General features: G+C 36.0%; 1 protein-coding gene across 2 annotated transcripts in view; it reads right to left on the bottom strand.

Annotated features, from left to right (window-relative positions):
- RGS7 (regulator of G protein signaling 7) overlaps nucleotides 1-19,519 on the bottom strand; it is a gene marked incomplete at its 5' end in the record, with an annotated part of 604,742 nt that overhangs the window by 19,813 nt on the left and 565,410 nt on the right. For both annotated transcript variants that reach the window (XM_082833652.1, XM_082833653.1), the window contains 6 exons: nucleotides 2,423-2,609; nucleotides 7,682-7,807; nucleotides 9,050-9,160; nucleotides 10,163-10,224; nucleotides 11,437-11,535; nucleotides 16,760-16,834. In XM_082833652.1, the coding sequence (XP_082689778.1) occupies nucleotides 2,423-2,609; nucleotides 7,682-7,807; nucleotides 9,050-9,160; nucleotides 10,163-10,224; nucleotides 11,437-11,535; nucleotides 16,760-16,834 (660 nt within the window). The remainder of the gene's footprint in view (nucleotides 1-2,422; nucleotides 2,610-7,681; nucleotides 7,808-9,049; nucleotides 9,161-10,162; nucleotides 10,225-11,436; nucleotides 11,536-16,759; nucleotides 16,835-19,519) is intronic.

Raw genomic sequence — 19,519 nt, 5'->3', positions numbered from 1 at the left:
GCATTTATATGTAGTTGAAGGGTGCAGACTTCCCAAATGAATCATTTGTTTGGTGAAAACTGTCATCTACATCCACTTTAGGCCAGAGCACAAGTCCAAAGATAAATTTTGTGATATTTAATTGCTAAACCTCCCAATTTGTGTGCATGTTTTGACTTATTCATAGATAGATTAGGTAAATATTTGATAATCCTAATCAGTCTGCAATATTCTGTTTTGATGATGAATATTGGTAATAAAGAAGAAAAAAATGTATCCATCCAGTTCAGTGTTGGCCCAATCTAGGGAGATTCTGCTTTGGCTTATTGCACTCTAGGGGAGCATAAATGCTCCTTGTTCATTCCAGTCTGTTAGACATGGAGTTTTGAACAACTTGAGAGTATCCGGAATGTCCCAGTCTCTTCTTGTTTGGAGAAAATATATATTTTAAGAAATGACTCAGTTTCCCTGGTCTTAAACACACCAGCGATAATTTGTAGTTACTGTGAATCCACTTAAAGACGTTCTGGATTAAGTCTCAATATCTAGTCTAAGGTTCATCTCCAAAAATATGGTACATTTGGAACTGCATCAGAATTTGTTGTTGGAAAAGTGAGGCAATGTCTTATTTAGAAGTCAATCATTTTGGGATTCAGATGTTATGTTGCTCAAGATCTACCACTTATAAAATGTAAATTTTGACCACTTTATTCATTTCTCTGAGTCTAAATTTTCTAATCTATAAAATAGAGTTATTGTCAGGATTAGAGGAATGACAAATGTTTAGCAAAGTATAAGGGTATGCATAGTAAGTGCTCAAATATGCTTGAGTATATGCCAGGTACACTTCTAAGTGCTTGCCTATATTAGTTAATTATATCCTCACAAAACCTCAACAAGGTTGGTAATCATTTTTATATCTATTTTAAATATGAAGAAACTGAAGCATGAAGAAGTGAAGTACTTGCAATAGGTCACAGAGCAAAGCTCAGACTAATACCCAGGCAATTTGGCTCCAGAATCTGCTTTCTTATTACATTGCATCTCTTCTTAAACAGCAGCAGGAAATTCTATTATTATATTTTTGAATATATGGTTTAAAAGCCTACAAAAAGCTGGAATTAAATATCTGAGGTTGATTGAAAAAAGAAGCCTACGGTCAGGTAGTAGTGTTTTCTATAGAAAATCATGCCTTTTCCTTTTATTGAAGACCCAATAAGCAAGAATATTCTTCAATGACAAAGATAACAAAGAAATGTTCTTTTTAATATTAAGATTTGGGGAAGGTAATTTCAAATATTTTACACGCTGTTGGCTCCAGAAAAATGCTTGAAAGTTTATCTTGAACCGCAAGAAAGAAAAACCAGCAGAGAAATAAGCAACAGAGCCAGAATTTTCATCCTGCTCTCTCTCATGTGTCTCCATAGAATGTAATTATTTCCACATAGAAGACCATAGCAGAGTCAGGGCGAATGAATGGGTTTTTGGTTGGCTGTTTCAACTTGTGTTAGTTTTCTGCACAGTGGCTCATTTCTTTTTAAACCAAAGCAAAGGATAAATATATTTTCTACCGAGAGTAAAAATAAGAAAGGAAATTTGTGTACCTTATTCTTCATCTTCTATATTTTGTTTTAGTAATGTAGTTATTTAAAAAACAAGATACTTTCTAGAGCTAACATTCTTCTCTAAAAGAGGTTTTAAGAAATTATGAAGCATGCATGTTCTGGTTTAAAAGCCAATTTCAACACATCATTAGGAAATAATATCCTCTCATTTCATGTTTATTTTTCCTATTGAGCACAATATTTTTTTAGAAAAAGTAGAAATTCAAATTGCTTCTAAGGAGGCAATTATACCCAGTTTGAGAAAAAAAGAAAAAACACATAAAAATTTGTCTTAGGATGTTAATAGTAATATCAATTTCCTTTTCTCTTCTTTTTGCAGACTAAAAAAGTAACTTGGAAAAATAATAAATGCCTAAATTTACTATTTCATTTTATCATCAGAGACAAAAGTGGTTTGAATTTTACATAACTTCAAGCTAATTTAGTTTAGTTCTGACTATCCATAATAATAAATTATTTAGGAATGTCAGAATCTTAGAATCTCCTCATTGGAAGACAAGTTAAAGAGTTCAAATACCTGTTACTGAAGTGACAAAGTAGAAAATAAAGTAAAAAGTTTTCAAATATTTAAAATATTTCCCTTCAAGAAATTTTCATGTAAAAACATTCAAATTTACAAAAATTCCCAGGCTTTAAAAACTCATTTTAAAGCATCTCTGTTTTCTTTTAGATCAATTAGTTATTTTACATACAGTTACCTAAATTGAAAATATTAGATATAGCCACCAATTATAATGAAAATAAAACAAAAGTATTCCAACTTTCAACTTCTCAGGAGAACATTTGTGACGCAATGTGAGGCCCATCCATGTACCAACCTGAGCATCTTCGAATGTGTATCGCCCGGGCTCCTTCACATTCTGTGTGGTTTTGTCATAGCTCTTAGAATCCAAGTTAATAGCACTGGGGGCTCCTGGAGCCAGAAATTCTTGCCATATTTCCTGAACTCGAGAGGGGACTTCTCTAATAGGCCTTTTCTTCAAGTCCTCCACTGCTAGCCAGAATCTATGCAAAATGTGACACCAAGCATTTACTCCAATGCCTCATAATCCGAAAATTCTTAAATTATTGACCTATCATTCAATTCACAATGAAGCATAATAATGAACTCATTTTCTCTGAAGTCTTCCAGAAACAGGCCTTTACTGATTTTTTTAATTAGTCGTATTCAAAGATATAACATTTGGGGAAAGGAAATCTTGAAAACTATCTCTTTTAGATGTTCTCTGTTAGAAACAGATCTGCCAGGGTCCTGATTCTGTACAACCTTAAATTTTACTGAAACAAAGGAGCACTGCTAAAGAACCATTTATTAGAAAGGAAGAGGAGTTTGAAGGGCATTAAGGGGAGTGACGCGGATCATCTGATTGCGGGGGATAAAGTATGCCACATATTCTATCTTTTGGATCTTTTGTCCATTTGAGCAATGAGGGTTAGTATGGAGAGGATTTTCTGCTCTACCAGGTAAGGGAATTACAGTGAAGCTTTACTGGGATTAAAAGAGGCCTGGACACAGATTAGAAAATGCCCTAGCTGGAGAAATCAGGGCAAGTAACTAATTTTAGGCGATTTAATTCAGGGAGTTATGAAATGACAGAAGCAGCAAGCTTTCACATGTAATTGTTCAAAAGGCTTAAATTTGCAGAGACATTATAACAATTCAGAAGTTCTGGAAAAAATAATACTGACTCACTGCTAAATATAAAAATATATTTGATATGCTTCTGTATAGAATATAGTATATTCTGAAAGGAAAGAACACCAGAACATGTTTTGCTTGATAAAAGCAAATAGCAAAGTCTAATAAGAAGTCACATTCTATTAATGGGTTTCATTTTTTAAAATTTTGCTCTATATTATGTCTTTTTGGTTAGACCTAGAAATGATGACAAAATGAATATGTATATAACACATCATATAGTGTTTTTAAATTAAAAAAAGATACCTGAAAAAGGAAGTACTAGATCTATGTTATCCTCAACAGGGGCCAGATGTGATCATGAAATGGAAAAGATGACAACAGAGGTGAAGGTCACTACAGGCTACAGAGTCTTAAGAAAGGTAGAAGGGGATAAGCAGTACCTTCATAACTATTACGTTTTAACTTGTGGATTAATGAAAGTTCAAAAATAAGTAATAAAGTAGTTGAGCTACAATTAGAATATCAAATATTACTCAACCTAGTAATTTTCCAGTTTCTAGATACCATTTTCCTGTAGATAGATAACAGTAGATAATCCAACATGAAAAATGCTTTAAACATAAAACTACCATGGGTTGCTTTCAGAAGTGAAAGGTCAAGACCATTTCCTTTTAAAATACAGGTTCTGACACTGTGCAATCTAATAGGAAGGCTACGTGCAATCTGAGGGAGCATGAGTGTTATAATTCATGCTCATTCAGGTTCATTTCAGCACTCTTTGAACACACAGATAAAAAGAATGTCTTTGTCCTTGAACTAGCAAAGATACACCATTCAAATGGCCATAATACAAGGAAGCACATGAGAGATTCTCAAGGAATAGCACAAACCAGATAGTCTGGGAATGCAGAGCAGGAAGGAGCCCCTCTGCTGGGGCAAGTACTGGGTTGGAAAAGGGAGTTCTAGGAAGGCTGTACAGATGCAGTGGCATCTTAAATAGACTTGAAATTACGGGTGAAATATCAAAGGGTAGAGGAGGTAATACTAAGAGCATCTACACTGACAAGTAAGTGCAGGCAATATTCTAAGTGATTTAGCTATATTAATTCATGCAATCCCTACAACTTTATAGAGTATGTGTTAATATTTCCCCCACTTTAGAGAAAACTGAAGATATGAAGGATAAGTCACTTATTTAAGTTACCCACTGTGAGTGCCACAGCTATGGTTTGCCCCCAGATCGGCAGCAGATGACATGCTCAAAACCACTCTCTTGAATGCCTCCTTAAAAGTATCACTGCCTTATCCTCAGCATAGTCATTGTAATAATTTAGTAGAATGTAAAGGGCACTGGCTATTTATTATAGCCCCTTATTATATGGTAGCTGGACTATGAGGAATTATCTTAATGTCTTCCAGCCTTGATTTTGTCATCAGTAAAATGGAATGCTAATGCCTATCTCACTGGGTTTCCATTAGATTAAATGAGATAAATTATGTAAAGGGCACTTTTGAAGTGCTTGACATATTTTTAGGCACTCATATAACATTCATATTATTACATTTACTTAGTACTTACTCTGCTTTACCTGAAAAAGGAATGAGCAAAAATACACCAAGCGAGAGCAGAAGTTATATTTGAGGAATAAGTACTTATCAATAAGCAGTTTTTCTTGACTATTGTTTCTGTCTCAATACTAGAAGAAAATGCTCATATGAGTGTCACACTTCCCTAAATAGCAGATGCTAAATAAGATGCATTGAGACTTAGTTAGGTGTAATTAGCCCTGCTGGCTAACTTGACTGTTTTGTCTCCCTCGGTCTGTGACACCAGATACCTAGGCAGAAGCAGGGGGTTCAGGTTGGGGGAGCAGTGGACAGTAGCTTGGTATTGGATTATAGAAAGCCTAGGATGCCAATGATTGTAATCTGATTCTGAAAGATGCTTAACTTCTTCCAGTCATATTTTGCTTGCCTGTAAAATGGGGCAAGAATATTTACATTTCATTTCTGAAGTTATGATTAGATGAATGATAATCAGAAATAATAAATACAAAATACAGCATGGCATACTTATAAAAGTAGTGAATATGAAGCATATTATGGCATATAGAAGGTATTCAAGAATTATATCTATATTTATCAATCCTTAGTATGGAAACATATAACAAGCTTATGGTATATACTCAAGAAATATATATGTGACTATATATGAAATATATAATATTTCATTTTTAATTTTACTTTGTTTTTATTTCAACATAACATGCAGTAAAAAAAATTAACAGGATTTATTAGCATTTACAATGCTTACAAAGAAAAAGGACTCTAAAAGCAATTTAGTTCAGATTTAAGAAATTGCTCTAATTAAACACTTATAATAAATCTATTTCCAAATGATCAGTTTAGCCCAAAATTTAAGATAGCATTTGGTAGACATTTATGTCTGCTGTCTATGTGCAATATTTTTATATAACCTCTGATTCTTGGGATATCCAGCCCCTGTTTTCCTAACACAGCAGGAAAAGACATATACATGTGGCCATTTAAATTAAAGGAAGAAATGGAGTAAGGGAGATCCTAGACTGCAAAAACATATGCAAGCATTTACCTTTTCCAGAACTAAACGCTTCTTCCATAAAAATATTAAATATCTAAGCCCTATAGAACTAGGGCCGGGACTACTTCAAATTAACTATTCTGTATTTTTAAAATTTAGGACAGAAAGCCTTTTGGATGATATTTATACATTTTCACACAATGAAATATGTAATCTTTCTTATATGCAATTACTTATCAGGCAATCTAGTGTGGCATAGAATTACTGAGATAAGAAATAGTTAAGGCACGGATTAAGAAAACAGCAGTGATTCAATTTCATTCATGAAACAGAGTTTGCACACGCTATTCCTTTTGCCCCAAACTTCTTCCCTCTTCCTTTTTTGCCTGGTTATCTCCTTATCATCCAAGCCTAGAAGCTGTTTCTCTCAGGATGCCTTTACTGATCTCTACCTCCGGGTTTGCCATTCCTCTGTATTTCTCTGATCTAATACCCATGATTTTGTGTTGTGATCTGTTTTCTTCTCTGTATTCACCACTAGGCTGTACTTTTATTAAGAGCAGGAAGGATGTTTATTTGATTAGGTGATACTGGTGGGGCACTGCTTATTTATTTCTTCATCATGAAACCCATGATGTCAGCATTTTTTCAAAAACTTAGAGAATTAGAGGAAACTCCACCTCCCCATCCACTAAAAGGCTAAAAATAGACTTTATCTCTGCTTTATTTTTATTCATTCTTGTACTCAATAATTGATAATATGACCTCAGGATAGAAAATATTATTTAGTAGGTCCAATAAAAATCCTTAGCAACTGAAGACCTTGTGAAAGCCCTGTCAAACAAGTGTTCTCATAAACTTGAAAGAGAATAGGAAGCTGCATCCCAACCATCCATGACAGGCATGCACATGTAATTAAATTCCTTCAGACTCTGTCTGTGGTCAACTTGCTTAATCCATGGGACATCTGTCAAAATTTTATGTATTTCTGAATGGTTTGGTATTGGTATCTGTTAAATCTCCTGAAAAGAATGTGACATTTCTGGAGCTGCTTAGTTCCAGTGAAAACAAATGAATGCTGATGCCTTTCTGTAAATGAATTTCCCAGGACTGCACAAGTCATGGGAAAGTAAATTAGGGTGTTAAGTTTCAAAAGAATAATGAATGAAAGAGCTTGTAGAAAAACCATTTTATGTAGTGGAAAGTTATCACTCACTTCAGTGATCTTAGAGCCATTAAAATCTATTCCAACGTCTCACATTTAAAATTTCAATTTCCAGGTGCCTCAAGTCAGAAAAGTTTCAAAAATATGTAAGGATGCTGTTTACAGCAGATGGGAAGGATGCGCACCCCTCCAGCAGGGCTCAGTGAGGTGATGCTCTCAACTGCCCTGAGGTTGTATTTAAGTGTACAAAGTAAATGCACTCCACAGTCTTGTTTCAAGTTTTATAGAAGCATTCAACCTCTTTTTCTAGATCTTACTTGAGATGTCATATACAAAGAAGACCAATATTGATAAATAGGTGATATTTTAATTAAACTGCATAAATATTATCAATGATTCCACACTTTGCCAAATACTAGTCTAAGTGTTACACTTCTTTATGCAGGCCATTTCAAATGCATCAGATTTACATAGGTAAAAGATCAGGAGACAGCGTAAAATAAACCTTTATGAGGAAGTGATAATGTTGGACAAAGTGCTTTGCTTTCATTACCTTTTCTTCTTCCATCAGGAGGCAGAAATTCAATGGGCCCGTATCATCATCATGATGTTGGTGGGATAGTAACTGGTCTATCAAGTGCAAAATAACCAGACTCATCACAGGTAGGTCTCTCTTGCATATAGTATAAGAGTCAAACAACATGGTTTACCTTAAGTTTTCTGAGCTGAATTCTGACTCTAGAAATTTAAGGAACTGTTCTCTCCCAACTGGATCTTTCAATGCTTCATCCATGCCAAAACCCCATCGTTTTACCCTCTGCTGGCTTGGTTCTTTGCTATAGGAGATAAAACAAAGCCAAATATATTCCTTTCATTACAAATTCTATCTTCTGCTATTATATTTCCCCTCAAAATCATATATGATTTTAATTTCCCATCTTTAGCATATTTTTCAGAAAAAAAAATCTGATTGATGGATCTGCATGAAATTATCATGAGATGAAAGTTAGGCATTAATAATAAAGTTTAATGTTTATTAAGCATTAGATATAAAGAGATGGATTTTCTCTTTTAGATTTTTTCAGCAACTTTATGAGACAGATCCTATTATAATTCTTATTTTAGAAATGAAGAAATTGAGGCAGAAAGAGGGTTATAACTTGCCAATGTTGAACAGGTAATATTCCAGACATTCTGACCCCAGAGCTCAATTTCTTAACCACTACACAATGAAGTCTCATGGTGGCAGGTTGTATTGGAGGAAAATACACTGAGACTCAAAAGACTTAAATCCTGGTTTATGACTCTGCTGTTGATTAAATGTGTGACCTAGTCCTGGTTGAGTCACAACATTTTGGGGTTCCAACTTTCACATGTATAAAATCTAGAATTCAACGGATGAAGAGATCTGTACTTGTCAAGCATTTAAGAACCACTGGATGGAAGAGAAGGTCCATAAATGCATTCTAGAGGAGTGCTACAGAATACTAAATCCTCACTCTGTAAAGGGGTATGCAATGATCTTTTTATGACTCCATCAAGATTGATGATATAATTCTTCCCTTATATAGCTGATGAAAGAAACCAGGGAGTCTTAAATTGTGCTTTGGTTTTCTTAAGAAGTCAGTCTCTTGTCAGTTTCTCTTAGAGTGTTTATGGTAAATTCATTTTGTTTTAAAATTGAATTTATAAAGGCATACTTGTATTGGGCTTAAGTAACTATGGATGTAGCATTCATTTTACTTGAATAGATGGGCTTTTGTGGCTATGCAGATTTTCAAGGAAGCTAAAAACAATGAGCTAAATTTTAAGAACTAAGGACCCTAACTCTGACTAGTCTTCCTTGAACCGCTTGCACCTCTAATTTTTTGTGCCATTCTTTCTGGAAATGCAAATCTAATATAAATGCAAATATCTAACGTTCAAAAACCATTACCTTGAACAAGAGCTTTATATCATGGCTAATGTAGGCACAGAGTAAAATTACTTTTACAATTAGTCAGCCATAAGATTCTTCCTATTTCAATCAAACCCTGAAATAAGTGAAATATTTGGAAGGAAGAGAAAATGTCACTTACCTTGCTTCAAGTTCCCAGAAGGTAGTGTCATCAGACAACCATGGGTTAGAAGGGTCAGGTGGCACAAGAAATGGGTCATATTCTACATACTGTTCCGTGTAACTTAGCAGACTCGAGAGAAAGAAACATTTTCATTTTCCTTAGTTTTCTGTCTGAGGTTTTATCTGATCTTTGTAAGGGACACAATACAAAAACATCTGGCCAAGGAATCCTTGCTTGCTTATAGAATGAAATCCAATAGCAGTTTTCATGTTTCAATAACTTTAATGCATCAACTTATTGTGCTTCTTGGAAGACAAATATGGCTAAGGATTCCATCTCTCCCCATGCCTAAGCAATATGAATTAATATCCCTCCATTAAAATGAGGCAAAATGGAAGAGGTCACTGTGTAAAAGGAAGTGCTAAAGGTCAGTTCCAATCCTTGGTCAACTAGCCCACCCACAGCACAACAGAGAAGTTTAGCTCAACTTGGACAAGGGGTTAAATGGAAATTTTTTGTCAAAAGTATTTACAGGAATTAGGTAAAGGGGGAATCACTGACAACAAGTTTTTGGAAAAAAATCTGTATCTAAAAAAACCTAAAGGGAAAAAAGAGAGGAAAAAAGTTGGAGAGGTAAGATCTGGCAATGCCCCAAAGTGAAGAACATGAATGCCTTAAAAACCGACTTAAATGAAAAATAAGAAAATATATAAAATCTGAGTTTCATTCAAATTCTGAAGTCATAAAATAACTGAGTAGTGTGAATGTTAAGATGAATTTACAAAGAGCTTCTAAGTTGCCAAAAGGTAACTTAATAAATTGAAAGTTTCATTTCTCCTAGCAGGAGTGAAAAGATTCAACTCCTTGGAATTATCTTCTGTATTTGATTCTGGTTGCACAAAGACTGGACCTCTAGAGACCTAAGATAATAATGATTATTCTGCCATTCGAAGTACAACAAAAGAGCTCTTTGAAAGTTTTCCATGTTCAAAAAGGAAAAGGAAAATAATATTTCTTACAGGGCTCCAATTATTTATAACTTCTCCTCCCACCAGTTCCCTTACCATATTGAGCACATTTAATTGTCATATGAAAATTTTTTTATTTATATGGGTGTCTTGCAATACTTACCTATCAGCAACTTTTGACATTTTTAACCGATGTCTATCTAACTGTATTTGCCAATACTTTATCTGAAAAAAGAGATAAAGAAGTAGTTACATTCTCACAATTTTCAGCTCTAAATTCTGATAGACTGAGCAATTCTAAACTAGAATATGTTCTCAACCAGTAAAATTTCAAAGTCTGTAGAAAAAATCAGACATGAGGGCTTTAAAAGAGTTAACAAAAAATTAAACTCTGTTTGAATGTAAACATAACCAGTATTGCTTTGGAACAGCAGTGAATTTGAACATTCTGCCTGCTTTAACAAAATGTGACTTTATTTTAAAAGTGTTGTAGAAATTTTAGCATTTATCCAAATCAGAATCATTTCTCCCTCAAACATTAAATTCAGAAAATAAATGTGTTTGTTATTCGTTACTATAATTTCAAAATAAACCCTACTTCCTAATACTAACCCAACAAAAGCATCAGTTATATTTGTTTTAAGAATAATTGTATCAACATTTCAGGACAAATTCTCACATGGACATAATAACATGTGGAAAATTTAAAACTCTCTGAATTACTTTTCCTTCATGGTGACTATAAATATAGTAGAAAAAGTATGTATTACACAACTGATAAACCATGTTACAATAAAATATTAGGGGAAAATAAGCAAAAGGAGAAAGAGTCCCATGACTTAACTAACCAAGATATTTAACTATGATTTGATATGAGACCCTTGGTGTTCGCTTTGAAATATTACTTGGAGCCAACGCTATTGATCAATGTGTGAAACAAGAAACAATACATACTATGACTGTTCATCAGTGCTAATGAGGGAAAACTTCAAGAGGCTTATAGATATCAGTACTGCAGAAACAAGATTAAGCACTCTTTTGTGAAGATCATGCCACATGACTGGAGGTGGAAAACACATGACCTAATGTCACCAACCTCTTGTCTTCTCATTCTTTAAGACAGAGTTCTGGAGTATAAAATAACTCTTAATAATGGAGGCACCGATAAATCAGTGTGTATAATTTTAAAAAATTGGTTAGAGGAAAAAGGATTTGGGGAATTAAAGAGTGAAGAGTTTTGAAAACTATCTCCATATACTGATACATTTTCAAGTGACTACGTATCTTAAAATCACCTTTTCACTACAAATCTATATGAAACAGTCAATCCTAAAAATCAGTTTTAAAAATACCTACTATTAACATCAACATCTGGTCTTCATACCTGCTACTCTGTAACCCATGTACCCTGTAAACCATTATTATAGGTTGACTTACCTGTTGTTGTAACTCATCTTCTGTTGGAGGTTTAGTTTCTGGTGTGGGTGTGTGGGTAGGACTGTGACTTCTAATATCATTTTGAAGACCATAGACAGACTATATTAAAATAAAAACAAAATATGTTAGGACAAAATACCATTTATAGTCACAGACTTTCTAAAAGGTAGTTTCGTGTTATATATCCAGTAAGGTAACTCAAAGCTTTGCTGCATATTGGATTAAGCTTCTTATCAAAATTCAAAAGGCACTGCTATCGTACATGCTATCACAAATATGGATGTAAAATAGAAGCACAGCTTTTTGGAAAAAATACGTGGTTAGATTAACTGACAGAATAATTGATTATATGAAAAAAAACTAGCTTAGTGTGATAAAGTGTGGGGGTGGGCTGAGAGTACTAAGTTGGGGAATGACAACACAACACAACACAACATCTAATACATATTGATTTCAGAATAAAATAGAGGTGGATATAGAATAGAATAAAAATGTAATAAGCCAGCGTAAAAATAATCTGAGTTGTTTTACATAGGAAAGGAATGGAGTACTAAGGAGAGAAACTAAGTTAAGAATTCCATTGCTGATTTGGTCTCTGATGGTATGATAAAGACACTCCAGGGTGCTCCTACTTTCCCATCTCAAAACTGGGTTATTTACCTTACAATACTGGCCTTGTCACTTGGTTCCATTGGATGCCATTTGCAAACATCAGTGACCCCTAAGGTTTTGCACATCTTTGAAATTCTTAATGTCCCAGTGCTTCTTTACTATTTTGTCAAAAGATCAAACCCGCTATTTAGGAATGCTCTATTTTGAGAAAGACCCATAGTATATATAAATAAAGATCCGGGGACTTAAAGGGACAAAAATTCATTCCCAACTGAAGGTGAGACATCTCACATGTCAACTCAAGGAAGAGGCCAAATTAATTTTTGTTTAAATTCAAAGTATTATTACTTTAAAATAAAGAACTTAATGTAGCTACTGAGCACTTTTTCTTTGGACATGAGGATGAAGGATGAGGACATGATAAAGTTTCATGAGCCCCACAGAATTAAAGTTACCAAATAGTGGAAAGAAACTGTTGAAATCAGCAGAGGGTAGATGCTTAACCAAGCCAATTTTCAGGCACATCACCAACCTTACCAGTAACTCTAAATTCAAATGTGTTTTGTTAACTACCTGTTTTCACTTGGACTCCACCTCTTCTTAATGTTAACCTTTTGGCTCTATACCTGGGCCCCTTTTCCTTGTGACTCCCTGTTATTTGGCTCTTAGCCCATCTTTAACATATTTGACTTGGTTTTCAGACTATCTTTGGTAGGTCCTTCAATCTTCCCTCCTTTGCCATAGCCCCAGTCTATTGAAACTCAATTCTTGTTACTGGGCATACATTTCAACCCAAGGAGTAGCACATACGCTGTGAATTAATTATTAACAGGACTGAACTAAATGGATTGGACTGTTTCTTTTTCTTTCCTTTTGGCATTTATTCAACGTTTATTGAACACCTACTATATGCTGGATATAATGCTAAGCATTAGGGATATAGAGATAAACAAAAATAGGTATGCTTCCTCTTTCATTGGAACTCACAACCTAAAGGTTACACAAGAATCACACAAATAAACATGATTAAAACTGTGATAAGTATCATGAAAGAAAAGAATGACAAAAGCATAGTGCCTAGAACAAAAGGAGACTTAATTTCCACTGAAGAAACAGAAAAGCCCTGCATGAACTACTACTACTTGCTTTTGAGGGTGATTAAATACCATAACCCTCTGAACTCTGAAATAACGGCTGACGTGGCTATTTAAAAATTAGGCACGTGGGGCTTCCCTGGTGGCGCAGTGGTTGAGAGTCTGCCTGCCGATGCAGGGGACGCGGGTTTGTGTCCTGGTCCAGGAGGATCCCACGTGCCGCAGAGCGGCTGGGCCCATGAGCCATGGCCACTGAGCCTGTGTGTCCGGAGCCTGTGCTCCGCAACGGGAGAGGCCACAGCAGTGAGAGGCCCGCATACCGCAAACAAACAAACAAACAAAATTAGGCAAGTGAAAGATCACTAATAATGAAACAATCGTACTTTCCAATGTCTGCTATTTTTTCAGTTGTCTCACGCTAATTTTTGATAAAGAAAATAAAAAAGATTCTAAAGTGTGAACTTTCCATTCTTGCTTACATTGGTTTAACTACTTAAAGTTCTTTAATAAGAATCTCTAGTTCATGTAAAAAAATGTTTTTAAGACAAGTTAGCTGACAGTTCTAACAGTAAGTTTTTTGGTTAAGATTTAAAATAATTTAAAAGATTTCTAGGGCTTCCCTGGTGGCGCAGTGGTTGAAAGTCCGCCTGCCAATGCAGGGGACACGGGTTCATGCCCCAGTCCGGGAAGATCCCACATGCTGCGGAGCGGCTAGGCCCGTGAGCCATGGCCGCTGAGCCTGCGCGTCCGGAGCCTGTGCTCCGCAACAGGAGAGGCCAAGATTTATAGAAAAATTCTAGAAAAAAACACAATTTATGGTGTCATAGAAGTAAAATGATCCATAAATTATCTTCTAGCTCTACATTTCTAAGATTATTTCAATATGCATGCATTTCATGTCATCTTCATGAAGTTCTATATAAGACCCAAGCCATTGGGCAGTGTTGTTTCAAGTAGTCTTCCAGCAGCCTGGCCACTGGCTCTGAGGTTACTGGGAAGTTTCCTTTTTAGCCTTATATGTAAGTAAACATCATGAATTCTCCCTTTCATGATTCAGGGACCAGTGATAGCTGGACCCAGATAGCTTCATTTTCTGGGGATCAGTGATAGCTTTTAACTTTGATTCTTGGCTAGAGTGAAAATAGCCACAAATAATGCAATTTTATGTTCAGGGCTTAATTTATGGGTAAAGGAGGTAAGAAAATTGATCCTATTTTGGCTGACAAGTTATGAGGATCATTTACAATGTAAAAGGATTTGCATTTTTTAGAAAAATTACATGTATTAGAAATCTTGGCACAGGGTGGGTAAGGCTAGAGAGAAAGATAAATAATATTTTCTCAGTGTCTTAATATTTGCAGATGCGGGGAAATCAAATTAACTAATTGGGATCCATTTTGAATTTTAATAGCAAAGATAATTACTAAACCAAGATGCTTTGACTTGATTAACACAGCTTTTATTCCCCAGGGTGCCTGGATGAGCACTTTTCATATGTAGTATCATCCAAATGAATACTGAATAGGTTATTCATTAAATGAAACAGATTTGACTTTCTACTTAAATCTGTTCATATGTGATTTCACTTTACATTTCAGAAGAGATCTAAGAAAATTCTCTCCTACTTTTTTTTTTTTGTCAAGGGGAGGGGACTTTAAAATAAGAACTAAAGTGTGCAGGAAGCTTCTATCCCTTTCTATGTGGAGTGGAATTTCTGGGATTTTTCTAACTGGTGATGAGGGAGGGAATACTTCTCTTTCCTTTGGATTCTCAGCTCAACTGGAGAATGATTGTGACCATGTCTGATGCCATGTGGAGGAAGCCAGTGCAGACGGAGGGCAGAGAAAGGAGACTGGAGAAGAATGAGAGAGACAGCTCTGCCTGTCTCTGAGTCCCTGCGTCCAGTAATATCCAGGGCTAACTCTGCCCTGGCCTACTCCCAAGGTTTTAGACTATTCCACTCTTTTATCTATTTTGAGCAGAGTTTCTCTTGCCTGCAAGTTTATTGTACTTCTTACTTAAAACACTTTTGTGCTGCTCTAAGATATGAATAATTTATCCCATTTTATAACACATTAAAATTTAAATTTCCACATTTTGCATATGGAAGTAAAGAAATACCAATATTTTCATGTATAAACAGCTATAAACACTGCAGACTAATGCTTCCCAAATTTTCAAACAGAATGATGCAATGTGACGCACTGGTAAGATATCATCACTGAGTATAGTGCTAAAGGGAGAGTGTAAACAATTACTTTATTAATCTTTAAGTTCTATCTCACCAATCCATATACTTTTTCTTCTGAATCAGAGCATAGCTCACTTGATGTCTGTTGGGGGAAACTTGACACAACGTAATGTATTCTGAACTCTTCAAAATTCATAAAGTGGAGAGAAGTGGCTTAATGTACTTTGGGAGAGCTGATAGATTTTTGAATTTGGTTCCACAAAGCTCGTCCCGGTACACTCAGGCCATGCTGTGAGCAGAGGATGAGAGGAACTGAGTAGGGCTGATCATAAGAGAGAGGGGCCAATAGGCTTGCTTTGGTCTGGCTTTGCCTCTTTTTCTGAGATATGCTAGGGGCAAAAGCTTTTGAGCACCTCATCTGAATGGATTTTATGGCACTTTTCCTGTGGCTTCTTTATCCTAACATCAAGATAAACTGTCTTACAAGAAAGAAAAGGTACTTGGACGGTACTGGGGCCTTTGAACATAATGCTATGTTTATAGGGATGGAAGAAGAAGACATTAAGAAATAAGACTACAAAAAAATGTTTAGTACCTGCTGCTGGGACACATATCCTGGAAAATGCTGCATAAGTAAAAAGCTACAGAAGAGAAGGTCTTGAAGTTTGTGGGATGTTTTGATCTAGTGGCACTGACCTTTGGCTGTGTCCTCAGAGTGATTGCTATAGGCCAGACATTCTTATGTGCATCAAACATTTTTTAATGGAATAAATAAAAATGTCTTCTACATGTATGTGTTACTTTAAAAAAATGTAGATACTTCTGCTATGTGTTTTCAAGCAATTATATTAAATGTCATTGAATTCAGAATAGCACTTTGTTTTTGTTACATACTTCCTCACATAAGAGATCCTGAACCTATAACCACTATTCTATAGTTGTGTCACTATAAATTAAATTCTGATGTTAAAACATGGTCCTCATATGATATCTATAATTAAACATCTTTATGATGATGTCTTTTTTTCTTCATGTTTTTCTCTAACAAGGCCCTCCTCTCATGAGTACCACTTTTTCTCAGATAATCTCTACTTTTCCTCATTTCCTGGGCTCCAAAAGAGATACCTTTTTCTGTTAATGGCTCTTCTCTCAGCATCCTTTTCCTTTCACAGCCACCCCCCAACACACACTTTGGGACCTTGACACACTTGAGAATCAGGACGGGGGCTATTTCCTGGGGACAGAGGAACCGACAGAAGTCCAGGGCTTGAACTTCCAGATTTTCTTCCAGTCAAGCAACAAGGAAGAGCAGGGAAGATACTAGAAGGTACTCATGAAATGGAATAAAAGGGTTTTTTTGTGTGTTTGACATCCTCTAAACAGTCCAACACATTACCAAGATCAGCCCAACAAATGTCAATTTTACCTTTCGTGTTTTGTGTGGATTTCTCATTCTGGATGACTTCTTAATGTCCACTTCAGTGGTATTTACGCATCCAGGCTAGAAATGGAAAACAGAAAGACAAAGGAATCTTTGGGTGTAAAGTTTTTGATCAGTGCACTCACTCTCCAGAACCTGAGCAAATGCTGTGATGACACAAGTCCCTGGCCGCCCTTTTCAAATGGCCACAGCCACTTCTCTCAGCAGTAGCCAGTGATGAAATGCTTTGCACTCTTTTACTCCTCAAGTTTAAAAACCTTCAGATACCATTCTAGAATAACTCCCAGAGAAACAGGAAAAAGAAATACAAGAGATTTGCATGTGAAAGTGGGTGTTAGTATTATTAGTAGCTGCTAACCCAACAGATTTAGAGCAAGGGTGTCCAGAGACTAAATGGGGTGATACCCCCAGCTGATACCTGCATTCAACTTCACTCAGAGTGATGACAAAGACACTGATGGTTGCTTGCTTCTCCTAAGTTAGAAATCCAATGGCATTCAGTTGAACCAGCTCATATCCCAGAGTAATTTTTCTACAATGATTCATGAAATCCAGTGACTTGGAATATTTGTTTTCTATAGACAGAATGTGCAATGGAGTTAATGGTTAAAATGAGGAAGATGAAGAAAGCAACTGGGAATGAATATACCATGCTTCTTCTCAGGAATTCCTGACTTTCTTTTTTGTTTCCCACAGGCAGGTGAACCCCTTTAAAACAGGGTGGATTGGAGGAAAAGGGTGGACAGCCTGCTCCTTGTTTTTTGACAACCACAGAAGTGTCATTTTGCCAGATTTATCATTCTGTTGCAAAGAAACAAAGAGCTGTAAAGCTTCCTTTTTATTTGGAGAAGAAGAGAGGAAGAGGGAGGGAGGAAGAAAAGAGAAAGAGAGAGAAAAAGGAAGAGGGAGGAGGAGAAAGGGAAGAGGAATAGAAAAAGAGAGGAGGTAGGGGAGAGAAAATATGAATCAGGAAACAGAAGAAAGGAGACTTAAAAATACTTGGGATCTTAAATCTAGAAAGGTCCTCAACCATCACTTATCCTTTAGAAGTGATTGGAAGTTATCAGTTACATGGTTGTGTTTCCTTTACTTTCAAGTTTTGATACAAGATGTAGGGATCTCCAGTACTAGTAAAACTTATTACATTGCACATCTCTGCTCAATTTCTCTATTTTTCCCCCACAGATTGAAAGATCATTAGAACATCAGTTATCCTTGAAAGTGACTCCAGAGAAAATATGAACGTGGAAACAATCCTTTTGAGGAGTTGGGATGGAGTGGTGGGAAAGGCAAAAGGCAGCACTGACGTGATTAGGGAAATAAGAAGTTCTCCACAAGCTCTGGTAAGCAATAGGGATTAGCTCTTTGTATAATGAGGACATAGGACATTTTCCTTAAAGAACCCTCCCCTGATAGTACAACTATTGTGACAAAACTCCACCATAATGTTGTAAGTGATAAAGAGTAAATCATTTTTTTCTTTGTAGGTTATATGTGAAATATATATATATATACTGTAATACACTGCCCTATAAACATTAAATAAACTATAAGTTTGGTTTGCATATCTATTTAAGAATAGAAATAGCTGGTTTAGCACCGTGGTCTGCTTGGAAGTATAGGAGGAAGGAAGAGCACCCTCCTGGGTGAGACTTATTACTAACTGACACTGAGCATTCACTTAAACTTTATCAGCATGAGGCTGATCAATATATGATATTCTGATTTAATTTTCTGTGGCTGGTCTAGGCATAAGTATGTTTTAGCCTCCCCACCAACTGCTCCCCACCTGGTGATTTTAATATGCAGCCAGGAGTCATAACCATTGATCTAGAAGTAACAAAGATAATGTTTTAAAACAGGAACAATGTGTGTTCATTTCCTATTCAATTTCCATTTCCTTGCAGCCTTCCACCCCTAAGCTCATTAGGGAAGTGTAGGCAGTGAAATTCTTTAAGTTCTCATCGATATATCAAGAGCCAAGCATGGCAAGATAGATCATAGGAGATTTTCTTCTATACGTTAAGGAGTGGGATAAATGAGGATATGATATACAGGAAAAGGAAGGCATGTCCCTCTTTGACCAGGGGAAAAAGAAAAATAAAGGTAAGAGGCAGCACTCAACAGGTGTCCTCGTTTTCCTCCTCTAGAGAAGAAACCCTAGGGGGAAAGAAAATAGTGATAGAAATGGTCAGACAATTATGAGGGAGCCTGTAATGTGTGGGTGGTATAGCTAGTCCCATTTATATACCTAGAAGAATCACCACATGCCATCACAGCCAACATGAATCCTTACAATTGGAGTTGGCAAGAGAGATGAGCCTGAAATAGTGTTTCCCGAGGCTTGTATACAGCAAGCAAGAGACCCAGAGTTTGTTGCATGCCTCAGTAGTAAAGGAGGTAGAAGTTCTGACAAGATTAACAGATGGATGGGAGCCTAAGGTTGAGACCAAGGCCGAGGTGTGCAGGGGTTTTACACTGGGAGCAAATGTCTGGAACACAAACTCCAGCAGTGAGTGCCCAGATATGAGATGGTACCCCCATGATAGCAGTCCTAGGAATAGACTCCACTGACGTAGCTAAAGCAGAAATCAGAAAGAAGCCAGAAGATCATATAAAAATAAAACATTTGTACCCCAAACTGCTATCAAAAACAACCTTGCATAGCAGCAGGGAGAGGTGGAAAAAAAATTCAAAGTGTGATCACTTATCCAAAAGTTTCCTAGCAGATGATTTAAATGATTG

The sequence above is a fragment of the Leucopleurus acutus genome (genome assembly GCF_964270905.1).
Source record: "Leucopleurus acutus genome assembly, chromosome: 2".
NCBI lineage: Eukaryota > Metazoa > Chordata > Mammalia > Artiodactyla > Delphinidae > Leucopleurus > Leucopleurus acutus.
This window is presented reverse-complemented; position numbering and strand designations above follow the sequence as displayed.